At 50.2% G+C, this 20,873-nt stretch overlaps 1 protein-coding gene across 1 annotated transcript in view; it reads left to right on the plus strand.

Annotated features, from left to right (window-relative positions):
• Nucleotides 1-20,873, plus strand: part of PKN1 (protein kinase N1) — a 39,930-nt gene that overhangs the window by 14,378 nt on the left and 4,679 nt on the right. Inside the window, exons 3-12 of the mRNA XM_058425761.1 lie at nt 1,386-1,435; nt 2,506-2,599; nt 2,904-3,049; nt 3,480-3,693; nt 4,385-4,579; nt 11,204-11,313; nt 11,405-11,548; nt 17,119-17,194; nt 17,281-17,422; nt 17,513-17,606. Of these exons, the coding sequence (XP_058281744.1) occupies nt 1,386-1,435; nt 2,506-2,599; nt 2,904-3,049; nt 3,480-3,693; nt 4,385-4,579; nt 11,204-11,313; nt 11,405-11,548; nt 17,119-17,194; nt 17,281-17,422; nt 17,513-17,606 (1,265 nt within the window). The remainder of the gene's footprint in view (nt 1-1,385; nt 1,436-2,505; nt 2,600-2,903; nt 3,050-3,479; nt 3,694-4,384; nt 4,580-11,203; nt 11,314-11,404; nt 11,549-17,118; nt 17,195-17,280; nt 17,423-17,512; nt 17,607-20,873) is intronic.

The raw sequence follows: 20,873 nt of genomic DNA on the forward strand, positions 1-20,873 counted from the left end.
TTGTTTGTTTGTTTTTTTTTTTTGAGACAGAGTCTTGCTCTGTCACCCAGGCTGGAGTGCAGTGGCGCGATCTCAGCTCACTGCAACCTCCGTCTCCCGGGTTCACGCCATTCTCCTGCCTCAGCCTCCCGAGTAGCTGGGACTACAGGCGCCGGCCACCACACCTAGCTAATTTTTTGTATTTTTAGTAGAGACAGGGTTTCACCGTGTTAGCCAGGATGGTCTCGATCTCCTGACCTCGTGATCCGCCCGCCTCAGCCTCCCAAAGTGCTGGGATTACAGGCGTGAGCCACCGCGCCCGGCCCCGGCTAACTTTGTTTTTTGTTTGAGACGGAGTCTTGCTCTGTTGCCCAGGCTGGAGTGCAGTGGCGCGATCTCAGCTCACTGCAAGCTCCGTCTCCCGGGTTCATGCCATTCTCCTGCCTCAGCCTCCCAAGTAGCTGGGACTATAGGCGCCTGCCACCACGCCCGGCTAATTTTTTTGTATTTTTAGTAGAGATGGAGTTTCACCATGTTAGCCAGGATGGTCTCGATCTCCTGACCTCATGATCTGCCTGCCTCGGCCTCCCAAAGTGCTGGGATTACAGGCTTGAGCCACCACGCCCAGCCAATTTTTTGTATTTTTAGTAGAGACAGGGTTTCACTGTGTTAGCCAGGATGGTCTCTTATCTCCTGACCTCGTGATCTGCCCACCTCGGCCACCTGAAGTGCTGGGATTACAGGCATGAGCCACCGTGCCCGGCCGACACATTTTTTTTGTTTAGACAGGGTCTCGCTGTGTTGCCCAGGCTAGAATGCAGTGGCACGATCATAACTCACTGCAGGCTTGACCTTCTGGGCTCAAGCAATCCTGCTGAGTAGCTGGGACCATAGGCATGTGCCACCACACTCAGCTTATTAAAAGAAATTTTTTTTTTGGTAGAGACTAGGTCTTGCCCAGGCTGGTCTCAAACTCCTGGCCTCAAGTGATCCTCCTGCCTTACCCTCCCAAAGTGTTGAGATTATAGGCGTGAGCCACCATGCCCGGCCTGTGCCCCCTTTCTTGACCCTGTGCTTGGGCATAAATGCATTTGTGTCTGTGACTGTGTTTCTCTGCCCCTATAATGGTGTCCCTGTGCCCAAGATGACAGGGCTGATGTCTGTAACAGAGTCTGACTCATGACAGTGTCTCTATGTGGCAGGGTGACTGCATCTTTGTGACAGAGTATGTGTTCCTCTGCTGATAGTGTACCTACGCTGGTGGCAAAGTGGTAATGCCATGTGTCCCTGTGGGCGATAGTGTGACAGTGTCAGTGCGACAGCGCCTGTCTCACTCTCTTTGGGCTGCCGTAACAAAGTCCCATAGGCTGAGTGGCTTAAACAACAGACATTTATGTTTTTCACAGTTCCAGAGACTGGCAGTCCCAGATCAGGGTACCAGCGTGGTTGGTTCCTGGTGAGGGCGCTCTTCCTGGCTTACAGACAGCTCCCTTCTTACTGCGCCCTCACAGGGGGAGAGAGCCTTAGTGTCTCTTCCTCTTCTTATTTTTCATTTTTAGTTTTTTGAGACAGAGTCTTGGTCTGTCACCCAGGCTGGAGTGCAGTGGTGTGATCACAGCTCACTGCAGCCTCGACTTTTGGGGCTCAAGTGATCCTCCTGGTTCAGCCTTCTGAGTAGCTGGGACTACAGGCACACGCCACCACGCCTGGCTAATTTATTTTTTATTTTTAGTAGAGACAAGGTCTCTGTATGGTGCCCAGGCTGGTCTCAAACTCCTGGCCTCGGATGATCCTCCTGCCTCAGCCTCCCAAAGTGCTGGGATTACAGGTGTGGACCACTGCACCCAGCTTCTTCCTTCTCCGATAAGGGCGCTAATCCCATCATGATGGGACCTCCCTCCATGACCTCCTGTAACCCTAATTACCTCCCAAAGGCACTTGGAGAAGTCCAAGTGGCATCCCACTGGGGATTAGGGGTTCAACATAGGAATTTGGTAGGAGACGAACATTGAGTCTCTTAACAGTGTCTTTGTGACTGACACCATCTGTGTGAATGTAGTATGCTGTGGTTGTCCAAATGCCCATGAGTGTCACCGTGCCTGGTTGACTGTGTAACCTGGTGACTGTTCATTGGGGAATGAGGTGTGTCAACATGGGTATGACAGTATTTTTTTTTTTTAATGACATAGAGTCTCACTCTGTCACCCAGGCTGGAAAGCAATGGCACAATCTCAGCTCACTGCAACCACCGCCTCCTGGGTTCAAGTGATTCTCCTGCCTCAGCCTCCTGAGTAGCTGGGATTACAGGCATGCGTCACCGTGCCCGGCTAATTTTTGTATTTTTAGTAGAGACAGGGTTTCACCATGTTGGCTAGGCTGGTCTCAAATTCCTGACCTCAAGTGATCCACCCACCTTGGCCTCCGAAAGTGCTGAGATTACAGGCCTAAGCTGCCATGCTTGGCCTATGATTTATATGTTCCTGTCTGTTTGGGTGACAGCCCCTGGGTGACAGTGTCTGAATCTAGATAATGTGGCTGTCCCTGGGGGCCACAATGTGCCTGCGTCTGTCCCTGTGCAAATCCCTGGAGGTGAAGAGGGACCGTGACAATGTGTCTGTCGGTAAGCCTGGGGTGACAGTGTGCCTATGTGTCATTGCTCAGACTGTCCCCCGTAACAGGGTAACTTTTTCCCTAGGACTAGCCCTGTGAGTGATGGTGTTTGGATAAAAGAGTCTGGGTGGAAGTGTGGCTGCTTGCAGGTGACAGTGCGACAGTGTCACTGTGCCTGCCCCTTGGATGAAGCGTGATGCATCTTCATGATGGTTTGTCTGTGGCCCGTGCTTGTTCCTGCGAATGGCTGTGTCTGGGACTAGGTTGGTGGGGTGCTGTAGGCTAGCTCACTGCCCTGTATTCCACGCTCACAGGGAGTCCTGACCTGGGGGCTGTGGAGCTGCGCATCGAAGAGCTGCGGCACCACTTCCGAGTGGAGCACGCGGTGGCCGAGGGTGCCAAGAACGTACTGCGCCTGCTCAGCGCTGCCAAGGCCCCGGACCGCAAGGCAGTTAGCGAGGTGAGGGGCGGAGCTTTCCTTAGAGGCGGGGCTTTAGCAAGGGGCGGTGCTTTAGCAAATGGCGGGGACTTCGCCAGGAACAGCCATGGTGAGGGGTGGAGCCTCAAAGGGGGTGTGACTTCATAAGGGGTGGGGCCTCAGCCAGGGTAGATTACTGTGAGGGGCAGGGCTTCAGGCAGGAACAGTGCCACTGTGAGGGGCGGGGCCTCAGCGAGGGGGCATGGTTTCAGGCAGGAATGGCCCTTGGTGAGGGGAGGGGCCTCTCCAAGGGGCGGGGCCAGGTTTTCCCAGGGGTGGGACCAAGTTGGCTTGAGGTTTAGCCCTCTAGGGAGGAGCTCAGTGCGAGACTCAGCCTGGGGGTGGGGCCTAGGCCTGCACTTGGGAAGGGGCAAGCCTGGTCCCGCCCCCAGCCCCACACTTCCCACCGCAGGCCCAGGAGAAATTGACAGAATCCAACCAGAAGCTGGGGCTGCTGCGAGAGGCTCTGGAGCGGAGACTCGGGGAGCTGCCCGCCGACCACCCCAAGGGGCGGCTGCTGCGAGAAGAGCTCGCTGCGGCCTGGTCCGCCGCCTTCAGCTCCCGCCTGGCCGGGCCCTTTCCCGCCACGCACTACAGCACCCTGTGCAAGCCGGCGCCGCTCACAGGTGGGCCTGAGACCTGCCCCACCCCTGCAGCTGGGCCTCCGACTCCTCTCATTTCCCCATTCCTGTGACCCCCAACTTCAATCTCCACTGTCCCCAACCCTGGACTCCCATCCCACTGTCTCCTCCCCTCCTTTGCCCTCTGATTCTGGGCTCTTGCCCCCTCCCCACACCTCAGTTTCTCCATCTCTCTTCACCTGGCCCAGTATTTTTCTCCCAGCCCTTGTCCCCTAGCCCCACCTCAGCCTCACAACGCTCAGCCATGAGCCTCCTACCCGCCTGCTGCAGACCAGCCAGCCCCACCTTCCACAGACCCCTCAGCCATCTACCCCTCCAGACCAGCCCCACCGTAGACCCCTAGCCCATCTCAGACCTCAGATTGTCCACCGAGTCCTCCCCTAGAACACCTAGTCCCACCCTGTTCCTGCTTGCCTGGGCGCACGGCCTGCACCCTGAGCCTTTCGTCTGCCCCTAAACTCCCGCATCCGAGCCCCTCCCGGAAGGACTGCTTGTCTCATGTTCTCCTATCCCAGCACGGACATCCCGGCCTCATGCCCCTTGCTCCATTCTGGTTGTCCCTCACTGGCTCCCACTTATACCATGGCTGCGTCTGGATGTGTCCCCTCCCCGCTGTGGTCCCCTCCGCTCAGCCTGCCCCAGAAGTGGCCTCCTGCTGAGCTTTCCCCTCCTGCAGGGACCCTGGAGGTACGCGTGGTGGGCTGCAGAGACCTCCCAGAGACCATCCCCTGGAACCCTACGGCCTCAGTGGGGGGACCTGGGACCCCAGACAGCCGCCCCCCATTCCTGAGCCGCCCAGCCCGGGGCCTTTACAGCCGAAGCGGAAGCCTCAGTGGCCGGAGCAGCCTCAAAGCAGAAGCTGAAAACACCAGTGAGTGGGCATCGTGGGCCCTGAGAAACGAGGTGGCATTGGGGACCTGGAATGCCCCATATTTGTAAACCTTTAAAAAATAAGCCAGGGGTCGGGCGTGGTGGCTCATGCATGTAATCCTAGCACTTTGGGAAGCCAAGGTGGACGGATCACTTGAGGTCAGGAATTTGAGACCAGCCTGGCCAACATGGTGAAACGCTGTCTCTACTGAAAAATACAACTTAGCTGGGCACGGTGGTACACACCTGTAATCCCACCTATTTGTGAGGCTGAGGCAGGAGAATTACTTGAACCCAGGAGGTGGAAATTACAGTGAGCCATGATCGCGCCATTGCCCTCCAGCCTGGGTGACAGGTGAGACTCTGTCTCAAAAGAATGAAAATAACAACAAAAACAAAAAAACAGGCCAGGTGCAGCAGCTCATGCCTGTAATCCCAGCACTTTGGGAGGCTGAGACAGGAGGATCACTTGAGGCCAGGAGTTTGAGACCAGCCTGGGCAACATAGCAAGACCCTATCTCTACAAAAAATAAAATGTAAAAGTTAGCCAGTTGTGGTGGCCCGCACCTGTAGTCCTAGCTATTCTAGAGGTGGGAGGATCACTTGAGCCCAGGAGCTCCAGGCTGCAGTGAGCTATCATTGAGCCATTTCACTCCAGCCTAGGTGACAGAGAGACCCTGTCTCTAAATTTAAAAAAAAAAAAAAAATTCAAGTTTATTTAGATTTAAAAAAAGGCCGGGCATGGTGGCTCACGCCTGTAATCCCAGCACTTGGGGAGGCCGAGGCGGGTGGATCACAAGGTCAGGAGTTCAAGACCAGCCTGGCCAGCATGGTGAAACCCCATCTCTACAAAAAATACAAAAAAGCCAGGCGTGGTGGTGGGTGCCTATAATCCCAGCTACTCGGGAGGCTGAGGCAGGAGAATCGCTTGAACCCGGGAGGCAGAGGTTATAGTGAGCCGAGATCGCGCCACCGTACTCTAGCCTGTGCGACAGAGCAAGACTCCATCTCAAAATAATAATAATAAATAAATAAATTTAAAAAGAAAGGAAAACCAAACAAGAAACCAATATATCATACTCATTAGGATGACTAATACTATTTTTAAACCCCAACAAAACAAACAGAAAATAACAAGTGTTGGTGAGGATGTGGAGAGAAATCAGAACCTTTGTGCACTGTTGGTGGGAATATAAAATGGTGCAGCCCTATGGAAAATATATTGGCATGGCCGGGTGCAGTGGCTGACACCTGTAATCCCAGCACTTTGGGAGGCTGAGGGGGGCAGATCACCTGAGAGGTCAGGAGTTCGAGACCAGCCTGGCCATCATGGCAAAACCCCGTCTCTACTAAAAATACAAAAATTAGCTGGGCATGGTGGTGTGTGTCTGTAATCCCAGCTACTCAGAAGGCTGAGGCAGGAGAATCGCTTGAACCCAGGAGGCAGAAGTTGCAGTGAGCTGAGATCGAGCCACTGTACTCCAGCCTGGGCAACAGAGTGAGACTCTGTCTGAAAGGAAGAGAGAGAGAGGGAGGGAGGGAGGGAGGAAGGAAGGAATATTGGCAGTTCCTGAAACAATTAAAAACAGACTAAGCAGACCAGGCGCAATGGCTCACACCTGTAATCCCACCACTTTGGGAGGTCAAGGTGGGTGGATCACCTGAGGTCAGAAGTTCAAGACCAGCCTGGCCATCATGGCGAAACTCCATTTCTACTAAAAATACAAAAGTTAACCGGGCGTGGTGGTGGTGCACGCCTGTAGTCCCAGCTACTCAGGAGGCTGAGGCAGGAGAATTAGCTTGAATCTGGGAGGCAGAGGTTGGAGTGAGCAGAGATCATGCTACTGCACTCCAGCCTGGGTGACAGAATGAGACTCCATCTCAAAAAAAAAAAAAAAACAAGAGTAACCATATGATATATGATCCAAAGCTACTTCTGGGCATCTGGGCATATCCCCAAAAGGATTAAAAACAGGGCCTCAGACGTTCCATAATGTATATGTATTTCAAAACAACATGTTGTATGTGATAAATATATATAATTTTTATTTGTCAGTTTTAAAAATAGTGATAGAAAAATATTTTAAAAAAATAAAAGGGTCTCAGAGATATTTGTATACCTGTGTTCACAGCAGCATTATGAAAGCCAAAAATGGAAGCAACCCAGATCCACCAATAGATGAATGGATAAACAAAACGTGGGCCAGCCGTACAGTGGAACATTGCTCAGATTTAAAAAGGAAAGAAATCCTGCCAGGCGCAGTGGCTCATGCCTGTAATCCCGGCACTTTGGAAGGCCGAGGCAGGTGGATCACTTGAGGTCAGGAGTTCGAGACCAGCCTGGGCAACATGGTGAAACCCCCATCTCTATTAAAAATACAAAAATTAGCCAGGCGTGGTGGCACACGCCTGTAATCCCAGCTACTCGGGAGGCTGAGGTAGGAAAATCACTTGAGCCCAGGAGGCAGGCATTGCAGTCAGCCAAGATCATGCCACCGCACTCCAGCCTGGGTGACAGAGCGAGACACTGTCTCAAAAAAAAAAAAAAAAAAAAAAGGGAAAGAAATCCTGTCTCATCCTGCAACACGGGTGAATCTTGAGGACATTAGTCTAAGTGAAATAAGCCAGTCCCCAAAAGACATATTGTTTGATTCCAGTTATATGAGGTTCCTAGAGTAGTTAGATTCATAGAGACAGAAAGTAGATTGATGGATGCCAGGGAGTAGAGGGAGGGGGAATGGGGAGTTTATTATTTAATGTGGACAGAGTTTCAGTTTCGTAAGGTGAAAGTTCTGGAGATGGATGGTGGTAATGGTTGCACAGCAGTGTGAATGTACTTAATGCCACTGAACTGGACACTTAAAAGTGATTATGATGGTAAATTTTATGTTATATGTATTTTACCATAATTTTTTTTTTCTTGAGGCAGAGTCTCGCTCTGCTGCCCAGGCTGGAGTGCAGTGGCACCATCTCAGCTCACTGCAACCTCCGCCTCTTGGGTTCGAGCAATTCTCTTGCCTCAGCCAACCCAAGTAGCTGGGATTAGAGGCATGCGCCACCACGCCCAGCTAATTTTTGTATTTTTATGGAGACGAGGTTTCACCATGTTGGCCATAATTTTTTTTTTTTTTTTTTTGAGATGGAGTCTCGCTCTGTCACCCGGGCTGGAGTGCAGTGGCGCGATCTCAGCTCACTGCAAGCTCCGCCTCCCGGGTTCACACCATTCTCCTGCCTCAGCCTCTCTGAGTAGCTGGGACTACAGGCGCCCGCCACCACGCCCGACTAATTTTTGTATTTTTTTTTTAGTAGAGACGGGGTTTCACCGTGGTCTCGATCTCCTGACCTCGTGATCCACCCGCCTCGGCCTCCCAAAGTGCTGGGATTACAAGCGTGAGCCACTGCGCCCGGCTGGCCATAATTTTTTTAAAAGAAAATTTGATTCATAATCTCATGGCTAAAAAAGGAAAAAGAAAATTAATATGTATGTACCAAAAAAAAAAAGGGAGTGTGGAGAAGAGTAACAGGAGAGCAGACACCCATATTACCACCACCTGCATTAGGAAATAGAATATGGCCGTCAGGTGCCACGGCTCATGCCTGGAATCCCAGCATTTTGGGATTTGCAGGAGGATCACTTGAACCCAGGAAGACCAGCCTGAGCAACATAGCAAGACCTTGTCTTTACAAATAATTTAAGGCCGGGCGCGGTGGCTCACGCTTGTAATCCCAGCACTTTGGGAGGCCGAGGCAGGCGGATCACGAGGTCAGGAGATCGAGACCACGGTGAAACCCCGTCTCTACTAAAAATACAAAAAAATTAGCCGGGCGTGGTGGCGGGCGCCTGTAGTCCCAGCTACTCGGAGAGGCTGAGGCAGGAGAATGGCGTGAACCCGGGAGGCAGAGCTTGCAGTGAGCCGAGATTGCGCCACTGCACTCCAGCCTGGGCGACAGAGCGAGACTCCGTCTCAAAAAAAAAAAATAATAATAATAATTTAAAAAGTGGGGCACATGGCCAGGCGCGGTGGCTCACGCCTGTAATCCCAGCACTTTGGGAGGCCGAGGTGGGCAGATCACAAGGTCAAGAGATCGAGACCATCCTGGCTAACATGGTGAAACCCCATCTCTACTAAAAATACAAACAATTAGCCGGGTGTGGTGGTGGGCACCTGTAGTCCCAGCTACTCAGGAGGCTGAGGCAGGAGAATGGCATGAACCTGGGAGGTGGAGCTTGCAGTGAGCCGAGATCGTGCCACTGCACTCCAGCCTGGGCGACAGAGCAAGACTCTCTCGAAAAAAAAAAAAAAATTGGGGGTACGTGTCATCAGGCCCTCCTGAGTCTGTGTCACAGAAAAAAAACTAAAGGGAAAAAAAGAGAAGACAAACCAACCAAAAATTAACCAGGCGCGGGCATGGTGGCTTGTGCCTGCGGTCCCAGCTACTTGGGAGGCTGAAGTGGGAGGATTGCTTGAGCACAGGAGGCCAAGGGTACAGTGAGTCGTGATTGCACCACTGCATTCCAGCCTGGGCAACTGAGCAAGACCCCATCTTAAAAAAAAAAAAAAGGAAATAGAATATTTCTAACTCTCCAGAAGCCCCCTCTTGTCTCCTCCCCAAGTCCAGCTCCTTCCTCTGCCATAGAGGTGGCTACTCTCCCGACTTTTATCATTTCCTTGCTATAATTTGTAGTTGTAGAACCCCATGTTTGCATCTCCAAAAACTTTAGTTTAATTTTGCCTGGTATTAGAACTTTGTATTGACAGGCTCATACAGACTGTATTCTATCACATGGCTTCTTTCATTCAACATTATTTCGGGGCTAGGCATAGTGGCTCATGCCTGTAATCCCAGCACTTTGGGAGGCTGAGGTGGAGGGATTACTTGAGCCAAGGAATTTGAGCCCAGCTTGGGCAACATGGTGAAACCCTATCCTAAAAAAAATGCAAAAAACCAAACCAAACCAAAAAAAAGCATTGTTGTAGTAGACTCATCCATTTTGTTTTGAGAAGCTATAGTTAATTCATATTTATTCCTGCTTAGTAATCCATTATGTTAGACTGAGCCATATCGAATTGCCTTTCTCTGAAAGCAAAAAAATAGTTAAATATCAGCAATTTCGTACTCAGCTACTAAGACTGTATAGCAGTTTTAAAATATTAATTCTCCTGTTAATGGACTGTGGGATGCCTCTATTTTGGACCGTTATATACACTTTATATAAATGCATCTCCTGATGTATACCCACATGCATTTTGCTAGGGTAAATCCTTAGGAGTGCCTGGGCGCGGTGGCTCACGCCTGTAATCCCAGCACTTTGGGGGGCCAAGGCCAGTGATCACTTGAGGTCAGGAGTTCAAGACCATCCTGGCCAACATGGCCAAACCCCATCTCTACTAAAAACACAAAAATTAGCTGGGCATGGTGGTGTGCGCCTATAGTCTGAGCTACTTTGGAGGCTGAGGCACGAGAATTGCTTGAACCCAGAAGGTGGAAGTTACAGTGAGCCAAGATTGTGCCACTGCACTCCAGCCTGGGTGACAGAGAGAGACTCTGGCTCAAAAAATAGATGAGTAAATAAATCCTTAGGAGTATGTTGCTGGGACTTCCATGTAGAATAAAATTGAATTTGGATCCCTGCCTCACATCACACCATGTAAAAAAATCAACTGGATTAAAGGCTTCAATGTCAAATGCAAAACTTTACAGTGGGAGAAAAGTTATGGAGGGGAGGATTTATTTTAAAAAGATAGCACACAGCCAGGCCTGGTGGCTCATGCCTGTAATCCCAGATACTTGGGAGGCTGAGGCAGGAGAATATCACTTGAGGCCAGGAGTTTGAGACCAGCCTGGGCAACATAACAAGACTCATCTCTACCAAAAAAAATAAATAATAAGAAAGAAAAAGTAAATAGACATGCCCCTTTCTGCCAGCATTTTCTTTCTTTTCTTTTCTTTTTCTTTTTTTTTGAGATGGAGCTTCGCTCTTGTTGCCCAGGCTGGAGTGCGGTGGCGTGATCTCGGCTCACTGCAACCTCCGCCTCCTGGGTTCAAGTGATTCTCCTGCCTCAGCCTCCCGAGCAACTGGGATTACAGGCATGCGCCACCACGCCTGGGTAATTGTGTATTTTTAGTAGACACGGGGTTTCACCATGTTGGTCAGGCTGGTCTCAAACTCCTGACCTCAGGTGATCCACCTGCCTCAGCCTCCCAAAGTGTTGAGATGTGCCTGGCCGTTTTTCTTTTTTCTTTTCTTTTTTATTTTCTCTTCTCTTCTCTTCTCTTTTCTTTTTTCTTTTCTTTCTTTTTTTGACAGAGTCTCACTGTGTCATCCAGGCTGGAGTGCAGTAGCACGATCTCGGCTCACTACAACCTCTGCCTCCTGGGTTCAAGTGATTATCCTGCCTCAGCCTCCTAAGTAGCTGGCCTTTCAGGCGGGTGCCACCACGCCCAGCTAATTGTTTGTATTTTTAGTAGAAATGGGGTTTTGCTGTGATGGCCATGCTGATCTTGAACTCCTGGCCTCAAGTGATCTGCCTGCTTCGACCTCCTAGTGCTGGAATTACAGACATGAGCAACCTTGTCTGGCCACTGCCAGCATTTTCTGACTGGGCCCTCTCTCCCATTTCAGGTGAAGTCAGCACTGTGCTTAAGCTGGATAACACAGTGGTGGGGCAGACGTCTTGGAAGCCATGTGGCCCCAATGCCTGGGACCAGAGCTTCACTCTGGAGCTGGAGAGGGTGAGCTGCATTGGAGGACAGCAGGGCCTAGAGGAGGAGGGGTTCCATGCCTCTGGCACCCTGAGTGACGGCCCTCTTCCTCTCCCTCCAGGCACGGGAACTGGAGTTGGCTGTGTTCTGGCGGGACCAGCGGGGCCTGTGTGCCCTCAAATTCCTGAAGTTGGAGGATTTCTTGGACAATGAGAGGCATGAGGTGCAGCTGGACATGGAACCCCAGGGCTGCCTGGTGGCCGAGGTATAGCCCACACCTGACCTTGAGAAAATGCTTCTTCTCCCTCACTCCCCCATTCCCAGTTTCCTAGAAGGGGAAAATACGTTTTAGGTCTGGCTCTTCCAGAAGGGGAAGATCAGGCTCTTCTAGAAGAGGAAAATACATTTTAGATCCAGCTCTTCTAGAAACGGAAGATGCGTTTTAACTCTGCCTTTTCTAGAAGGAGAAGATACATTTTAGGTCAGGCTCTTCTAGAAGGGGAAGAGATGTTTTAGATCTGCTTTTTTCTAGAAGGGAAAGATATGTTTTAGATCAGGCTTTTCTAGAAAGGGAAGATAGGCTTTAGATCATGTTATTCTGAAAAGGGAAGATACGTTTTAGATTTGCCTTTTCTGGAAGGGGAAGGCATGTTTTAGGTCAGGCTTTTCTAAAAAGGGAAGATATGTTTTAGATGTATCTCTTCTAGAAGGGGAAAATACGTTTTAAATAGATATCTTGTAGAGGGAAAGGTATGTTTTAGATGAGGCTCTTCTAGAAAGGGAAGATAGGCTTTAGATCTGCCTGTTCTAGGCTGGGCGCGGTGGCTCACGCCTGTAATCCCAGCACTTTGGAAGGCGGAGGCAGGTGGATCACCTGAGGTCAGGGAGACCAGCCTGGCCAACATGGTGAAACCCCATCTCAACTAAAAATACAAAATTAGCTAGCTGTGGTGGCACACGCCTTTAGTCCCAGCTACTCGGGAGGCTGAGACAGGAGAATCGCTTGAACCCAGGAGGCAGAGGCTGCAGTGAGCTGAGATCCCACCACTGCACTCCAGCCTGGGCAACAGAGCGAGACTCCATCTCCAAAAAAAAAAAAAAAGATCTGCCGGTTGTAGAAGGGGAAGATATATTTTAGATCAGGCTCTTTTAGAAGCATAAGATATGTTTTAGATATGGTTTCTCTTAGGCCGGGCGCGGTGGCTCATGCTTGTAATCCCAGCACTTTGGGAGGCCGAGGCGAGCGGATCACGAGGTCAGGAGATCGAGACCACGGTGAAACCCTGTCTCTACTAAAAAATACAAAAAATTAGCCGGGCGTGGTGGCGGGCGCCTGTAGTCCCAGCTACTCGGAGAGGCTGAGACAGGAGAATGGCGTGAACCCGGGAGGCGGAGCTTGCAGTGAGCTGAGATTGCGCCACTGCACTCCAGCCTGGGTGACAGAGTGAGACTCCATCTAAAAAAAAAAAAAAAAAAAAAAAAAAAAGATATGGTTTCTCTTAGTGTGGAAAGAGTTTCAGATCAGGCTCTTTTAGAAGTGGCAGGTATGTTTTATATCAGTGTATTCTAGAAGGGGAAGATACATTTTAGATCTGTCTCTGAACCTTGATAGAAAAGCACACCTTGGCCAGGCGTGGTGGCTCACGCCTGTAATCCCAGCACTTTGGGAGGCCAAGGCGGGTGGATCACTTGAGGCCAGGAGTTCCAGACTAGCCTGTTCAACATGGTGAAACCCCATCTGTATTAAAAATACAAAAATTAGCTGGGCATGTTAGTGGGCACCTGTAATCCCAGCTACTCGGGAGGCTGAGGCAGGAGAATTGCTTGAACCCAGGAGACGGAGGTTGCAGTGAGGTGAGATCACGCAATTGCACTCCAGCCTAGGCAACAGAGTAAGACTCTGTCTCAAAAAAAAAAAAAAAAAAAAGAAGAAGAAAAGCACTTCTGATTAGCCACATCAGTGATAGGACCTTAGCTGGGATTGGTTTTGTTCTGAGGCAAGATATTAAAAAAAAAAAAAAAAAAAAAGAAGCAGCAGCAGCTGATTTCCAAATTTAGAAATGTTTAAAGAAAAAGGAAATAAATTATAAAATTTCATCCAGCCAGAAAAGAGATACAAAACCTGGCAACATATCGTGGTGATTGCTACCAGAGCCACAGTCAAGAGAAAGCGATTCCTTCCACAGCTGTGTGAGGGTGAAGGTCTGAACTGAGGTGGCCTGCACTTGGCACTGTTGATATCTGGGGCTACATCATCCTCTGTAGTGGGGCTGTCCTGTGTACTAGAGGATGTTTAGCAGCACCTCTCCCCACTGCTTACAGGATGTCAGTAGCACCGCCTCCCCCTGTGTTTTGACAGCCCAGAGGTCTCCAGACATTGTCAAGTGCTCCCTGGCCGGGAACCCCTGGTCTGAATGACAATTTCTAGCTGAGTTCTCATAGTATAAGCCAGGCTCTGTAGCGAGTACTTTGGCGATGTGAACTCATTAATTCTCACAACCAACCAACAAAAGAGGGACTGTTATTACTCGAATTTGATAGAGGAGGAAACTGGGGTACAGAGAAGGAAAGTCACGACCCCTCATTTAGCCAAATTATGCTAAACAACTCTTAATCTTCCGCTAACCTATATGTGTACCCCATTTTACATATATATATGATAGATTACCTATATATGTATACACACACATGTTATCTATTATTTACCCACCTCCGTGTCCATCCATCCATTCTGTCTGTCTATGCATTCATCCATCCATCTTTTTTTTTTTTTGAGATTGAGTTCGTGTCTCCAGGTGAGTGGATGGCCTATTTGGTCACTCAACCTCCTCCTCCGGTTCATCCATTCTCCTGATCTCTGACCTCGTCATCTGCCTGCCTCGGCCTCCCAAAGTGCTGGGATTACCGGCGTGAGCCACTGCGCCCGGCCCAGCCATCTTACCAATGCATCCTCTATCCATTGATAGATACACCTATATTATCTATCTGTCTTATCTATGTATCCATCTATATTAGGTATCTATATCATCTATTTATCTAATCCATCTATCCATTTATCTATCTCTCTATCTATATATTATCCATCAACCAATCTATTTTTCCATGCATCCGTCTCTATTATCTGTCAGTCATATTATCCATCAATCTTATGTATGCATCATCCGTCCATCTATCCATCCCTGTATATTTCTCTCTATATATATCTACCCATTCCTCTCTCTATCTCTGTCTATCCTTCTCTATTTCTGTCTGTGCCTCTATTTTTCTCTATATTGCTGTATCTATCCATCCACCTATATTATCTATCAACTAATCTTTCTACCCATCTGTCTATATTATCTATCCATCTATATTATCTATCATCTTATCCATCCATTTATCTTATCTATGCTCATCCCGCTATCCACCCATCTCTGTATATTCCTCTATCTCTATTTATATCCACCCATTCCTCTCTCTGTCTCTATCTATCCCTCTCTCTATCTGTGTCTCTATTTTTCTCTCGATAGCTATATCTATCTATCCATCCATCCATCCATCCTTCTCTCTCTATGAATCCCTTTCTCTATCAGTCCCTCTCTCTTTCTCTATCTGTAACTACCCTTCCATCCATGCCCCTCTCTATCTACCTGCATCTATATCTGTCTCTTTCTGTGTCTATTTATCCATCTCTCTATATCCATATCCCTATGCAGAGGTTCTGCCCTGGTCTGACCATCAAGCACCAGTGAAAGAAAGGGGCGGGGCCAGGCATGGTGGCTCATGCCTGTAATCCCAGCACTTTGGGAGGCCAAGGCGGGCAGATCACCAGGTCAGGAGTTTGAGACTAGCCTGGTCAACATGGTGAAACCCCGTCTCTACTAAAAATAGAAAAATTAGCCGGGTGTGGTAGCAGGCACCTGTAATTCCAGCTACGCGGGAGGCTGAGGCAGGAGAATCACTTGAACCTGGAAGGCGAAGGTTGCAGTGAGCTGAGATCGCACCATTGCACTCCAGCCTGGGCAACAAGAGCGAAACTCTGTCTTAAAAAAAAAAAAAAAAAAAAAAGAAAGGGGCATGGAGAAGAGTTGACTCCAGATGGCAGAGCTTTAAAATTGTTCTCCCATTCAGAACACAGCCCAAACCAAATGGAAAGTGATGGTGGGTGGCCTGGGGGACACATTCGAAAGCATTTCTCCTTGTCTTCAAGGTCTCTCTGTGGCATTCTGTTTTGTTTTTATAATGCCTCTACAGAAGCACCATTCCATAGAACTTTCTGCAGCTCTGGCCAGGTGCTGTGGCTCATGCCTATAATCCCAGCACTTTGGGAGGCTGAGGCAGATGGATCATTTGAGGTCAGGAGTTTGAGACCAGCCTGGCCAACATGGTGAAACCCCATCTTTACTAAAAATACAAAAATTCAGCTGGGTGCGGTGCCTCACGCCTGTTATCCCAGCACTTTGGGGGATAGGCAGGCAGATCACCTGAGATCAGGAGTTCAAGACCAGCCTGGCCAACATGGAGAAACCCAGTCCCTACTAAAAATACAAAAATCAGCCAGGTGTGGTGGCACACGCCTATAATCCCAGTTACTTGGGAGGCTGAGGCAGGAGAATCACTTGAACCCGGGAGGCGGAAGTTGTAGTGAGCCAAGATCGCACCACTGCACTCCCGCCGGGGCGAAAGAGGGAGACCCCCCCTCAAGAAAAAAAAAAAAAAAAAAAAAAAGAAACTTTCTGCAGCTCTGTTGTCGATGCACCCACAGTAGCTGAGTTCTGTTGTAGATGGAAATGTTCTCTATCTGAAGTGCGACTGGTGTGACCAGGGAACAAAAGTTTTAATTTCACTGACATTTTCACTAATTTAAATTTAAATCACCACATGTGACAACCGTACCAGACACTGCAGTTCTGTGACTTCAGCACCTTCTAGAAGTTGTGTTGAAGTTGGGAGAATTCAACTTGACAGGTAGCTTCCGTAGATGGGTGGGCACCAGCATTGCCTGGGGGCTTGTTGAAATGTTGAGTGCTTTAAGGCCAGGTGCGATGGCTCGCGCCTGTAATCCCAGCACTTTGGGAGGCTAAAGTGGGCAGATCACTTGAGCCCAGGAGTTCAGGACCAGCCTGGCCAACATGGTGAAACTCCGTCTCTACAAAAAATACAACAATTTGCCAGGCAGGGGGGTGCGTGCCTGTAGTCCCAGCTACTCAGGAGGCTGAGGTGGGAGGATCTCTTGAGCCCAGGAGGTGGAGGCTGCAGTAAGCCGAGATTGGACTACTCATATGTGCATATATATATGTGTGTGTGTGTGTATATATATATATACACATATATATGTGTGTGTATATATATACATATATATATGTCTGTGTGTGTATATATATATAGAGAGAGAGAGAGAAAGAGAGAGAGCGCGTGCGCGCGCTTCCTCCACTCCACGTTTCTGGCTCAGTAGGTCAAAGGGGGGCCTGGAAACCTGCGTTTCTAGCAAGTTCCCAGGTGTTGCTGCTACTGCAGGTCTGGGGTCTGGGAGCACATGTGGGGAATCTGGGTGTGGGATGGCATGGCATCTGTTTGCAGTCACTGTCTGTCAGTCTTGTTGGGTCAGATGCTCTCCCCACCTCTAGAAGGGGACCCGGTTGTCTGCTTCTTGCTTTTCCAAGACGTCCCTTCAGGAGGGGAGCCATGGGTTGCACTGATGACCTCTTCATTGTCACCTGGTACTCGGGTTGAATCTGATGCCACATGACCAGAACCCCACTTGGGTGTGCACACCTGTGCTCCTAGGGGCTTCCTTACCAAGCTGTCTGCCTGCAGGTGGGCAGGGGGTCCTCACATTTTGGTCCCTTCCTCCAGGTCACCTTCCGCAACCCTGTCATTGAGAGGATTCCTCGGCTCCGACGGCAGAAGAAAATTTTCTCCAAGCAGCAAGGTGAGAGGGTGCTCCAGGCCTCCTGGGGGAGAGGCCAGGGGTCCTGGGAGTGTCATGGAGGGTGACGCCCGCCCCTGTCCCCCCAGGGAAGGCGTTCCAGCGTGCTAGGCAGATGAACATCGATGTCGCCACATGGGTGCGGCTGCTGCGGAGGCTCATCCCCAATGCCACGGCCACAGGCACCTTCAGCCCTGGGGCTTCTCCGGGATCTGAGGCCCGGACCACGGGGTAAGGAAGGAGGGCCCCATGGTCCTGGCTGCCCCTTGAAGCCTTTGAGAGTCCTGGGTCCCAGACACACCCTCCTCTTGTCTGCGGCAGTGACATATCGGTGGAGAAGCTGAACCTCGGCACTGACTCGGACAGCTCACCTCGGAAGAGCTCGCGGGATCCTCCTTCCAGCCCATCGAGCCTGGTGAGGTTCCCCCCTTCTCTCCCGCTAGGCCTGGCCTAGGCAGCATCAGGGGTCCTGCTCCAGGCTCAGAGACCACTAGGAACTTCCCTGGAGCCACGCAGCATGTCTATGGCAGAACCAGGGCCCCAGATCTCTATGCTGGTTAAAAACTGTGCCCAGATCTCCATCCTAGTTAAAAAAACAGCTCATGCCTATAATCCCAGCACTTCTGGGAGGCTGACATGGGAGGATTGCTGGAGCCCAGGAGTTTGAGACCAGCCTGGGCAACACGGTGAGCCACTGTGAGCCATGATCCTGCCACTGCACTCCAGCCTGGGCAACATAGCGAAATCCTATCTCAAAAAACAAAACAGGCTGGGTGCAGTGGCTCACACCTGCAATCCCAGCACTTTGGGAGGCTGAGGCGGGTGGATCACTTGAGGCCGGGAGTTCAAGACCAGCCTGGCCAACACAATAAAACCCCATCTCTATTAAAAATATAAGAATTAGCCGGGTGCGGTGGTGGGCACCTGTAATTCCAGCTACCCGGGCAACTGGGGCAGGAGGATCAGTTGAACCTGAGAGGCGGAGGTTGCAGTAAGTCAAGATCACACCAACTGCGCTCCAGCCTGGGCGACAGAGCAAGACTCCATCTCAAAAAATAAAAATAAGTAAATAAAACTGTGAGCTCAGGGGCTGGACCCCCTGGGTTCCCACCCCTGCCCTGCCACCTCTTGGCTCTGTGCTTCACCTCTGTGCCTCAGTGTACCGCTTTGCAAAACGAGCATATTTAAAACTCATGTCAATGATAGAATGATTGAGAGAGTGCAGTTCTCTAGGCAGAGGCTACCACAAGCTGGGAGCCACAAGGGGACCTGCTGGGTGATGGAAATGTTCCTCATCTTGATCTAGGTCAGAGGTCAGCATGCATTTTCCAGAAAGGGTCAGAGAGTCAATATTTTTGGCTTTGTGGGCTAGACAGTCCCTGTCTGCTTTGTAGTTTGAAAGCAGCCACAGATGATATGTACACCATAAGCGTGTCTTTATTCCAGTAAAACCTTATTGGTAGTACATGTGGAAGTTTGAACATTGTAGAGCTTTCATGGGCAATGAAATATTATTCCTTTTTCTGTTTTTTTTTTTTTTTTTTGAGATGGAGTCTCACTCTGTTGCCCAGGCTGGAGTGCAGTGGCGTGATCTAGGCTCACTGCAACCTCTGCCTCCCAGTTTCAAGGGATTCTCCTGCCTCAGCCACCTGAGTAGCTGGGACTACAGGTGGGTGCCACCACACCCAGCTGATTTTTGTATTTTTAATAGAGACGGGGTTTCACCTTGTTGGCCAGGCTGGTCTTGAACTCCTGACCCCAAGTGTTCTCCCCTCCTCAGCCTCCCAAAGTGCTGAGATTACAGGTATGAGCTACTGCGCCCAGCCTGAATGCCTTTTTTTTTTTTTTTTTTGAACGGAGTCTCGCTCTTTCACCCAGGCTGGAGTGTAGTGGCGCAATCTCGGCTCACTGCAGGCTCCGCCCCCAGGGTTCATGCCATTCTCCTGCCTCAGCCTCCCGCGTAGCTGGGACTACAGGCGCCCGCCACCTCGCTCGGCTAATTTTTTGTATTTTTAGTAGAGACGGGGTTTCACCGTGTTAGCCAGGATGGTCTCGATCTCCTGACCTCGTGATCCTCCTGCCTCGGCCTCCCAAAGTGCTGGGATTACAGGCGTGAGCCACTGCACCCGGCCGCCTGAATGCATTTTATCTTTTATCTTTTTTTTTTTTGAAATGGGGTCTCGCTCTGCCACCCAGGGTGGAGTGCAGTGGTGCAATCACGGCTCGCTGCGGCCTCGACCTCCTGAGCTCAGGTGATCCTCTCACTTCAGCCTCCCAAGTAGCTGGGACTACAGGCGTGCACCACCACACCCGGCTAATTTTTTATAGATCTAATTTTTTAGAAAGTAGAAGTAATGGGTTGGGCGTGGTGGCTCATGCCTGTAATCTCAGCACTTTGGGAGGCCAAGGCAGGTGGATCACGAAGTCAAGAGATCGAGATCATCCTGGCTAACATGGTGAAACCCCATCTGTACTAAAAATACAAAAAATTAGCCAGGTGTGGTGGCGGGTGCCTGTAGTCCCAGCTACTGGGGAGGCTGAGGCAGGAGAATGGCGTGAACCCGGGAGGCGGAGCTTGCAGTGAGCCAAGATCGCGCCACTGCACTCCAGCCTGGGCGACAGAGCGAGACTCTGTCTCAAAAAAAATAAAAAATGGAATAAGAATAAATGCTTCGTGGCATTCCATTAAATGACATACCTCATTAAAGTAGATGAGTGTGGCAGAAAATCCAAAAGGTTGATGACAGAATGCCGGGGGTGGGGAGATGTGGGGAAATCGGCACTCGGTGGGAAGCACGGGAATCAATTCCTCTCCTCAGGCAGGAAGTGCATATAATGCAGGCTATAGCTGGCTGAGCTAAACATGGACATTGTCGGCTGGGCGCGGTGGCTCACGCCTGTAATCCCAGCACTTTGGGAGTCCAAGGTGGGCGGATCATGAGGTCACGAGTTTGAGACCAACCTGGCCAACAAGGTGAAACCCCATCTCTACTAAAAATACAAAAATTAGCCGGGCATGGTGGCACACGCCTGTAATCCCAGCTACTCGGGAGGCTGAGGCAGGAGAATTGCTGGAACTCAGGAGGCGGAGGTTGCAGTGAGCCGAGATCACACCACTGTACCCCAGTCTGGGCAACAGAGTGAGACTCAGTCTCAAAAATAAAAAATAAAAAATAAAAAATGGATGTTGTCAAGCCAGGCATGATGGCTTGCACTTGTAGTCCCAGCTACTCAGGAAGCTGAACGAAGAAGATCGCTTGAGGCCAGAAGTTTGAGACCAGCCCGAGGAACAGCACAAGACCCCATCTCTACAAAAATTAGGCTGGGCGCGGTGGCTCACGCCTGTAATCCCAGCACTTTGGGAGGCTGAGGCAGGTGGATCACCTCAGGTCGGGAGTTGAAGACCACCCTGACCAACATGGAGAAACCCCGTCTGTACTAAAAATATAAAAAATTAGCCGGGCGTGGTGGTGCATGCCTGTAATCCCACCTATTTGGGAGGCTGAGGTAGGAGAATCACTTGAACCTGGGAGGCGGAGGTTGCAGTGAGTGGAGATCACACCATTGTACTCCAGCCCGGGCAACAAGAACGAAACTCCGTCTCAAAAAAAAAAAAAAAAAAAAAAAAATTAGCTGGGCGTGGTGGTGCAAGCCTTTAGTCCCAGCTACTTAGGAGGCGGAG

This window comes from Hylobates moloch, unplaced genomic scaffold, assembly GCF_009828535.3.
Source record: "Hylobates moloch isolate HMO894 unplaced genomic scaffold, HMol_V3 SCAFFOLD_12, whole genome shotgun sequence".
NCBI lineage: Eukaryota > Metazoa > Chordata > Mammalia > Primates > Hylobatidae > Hylobates > Hylobates moloch.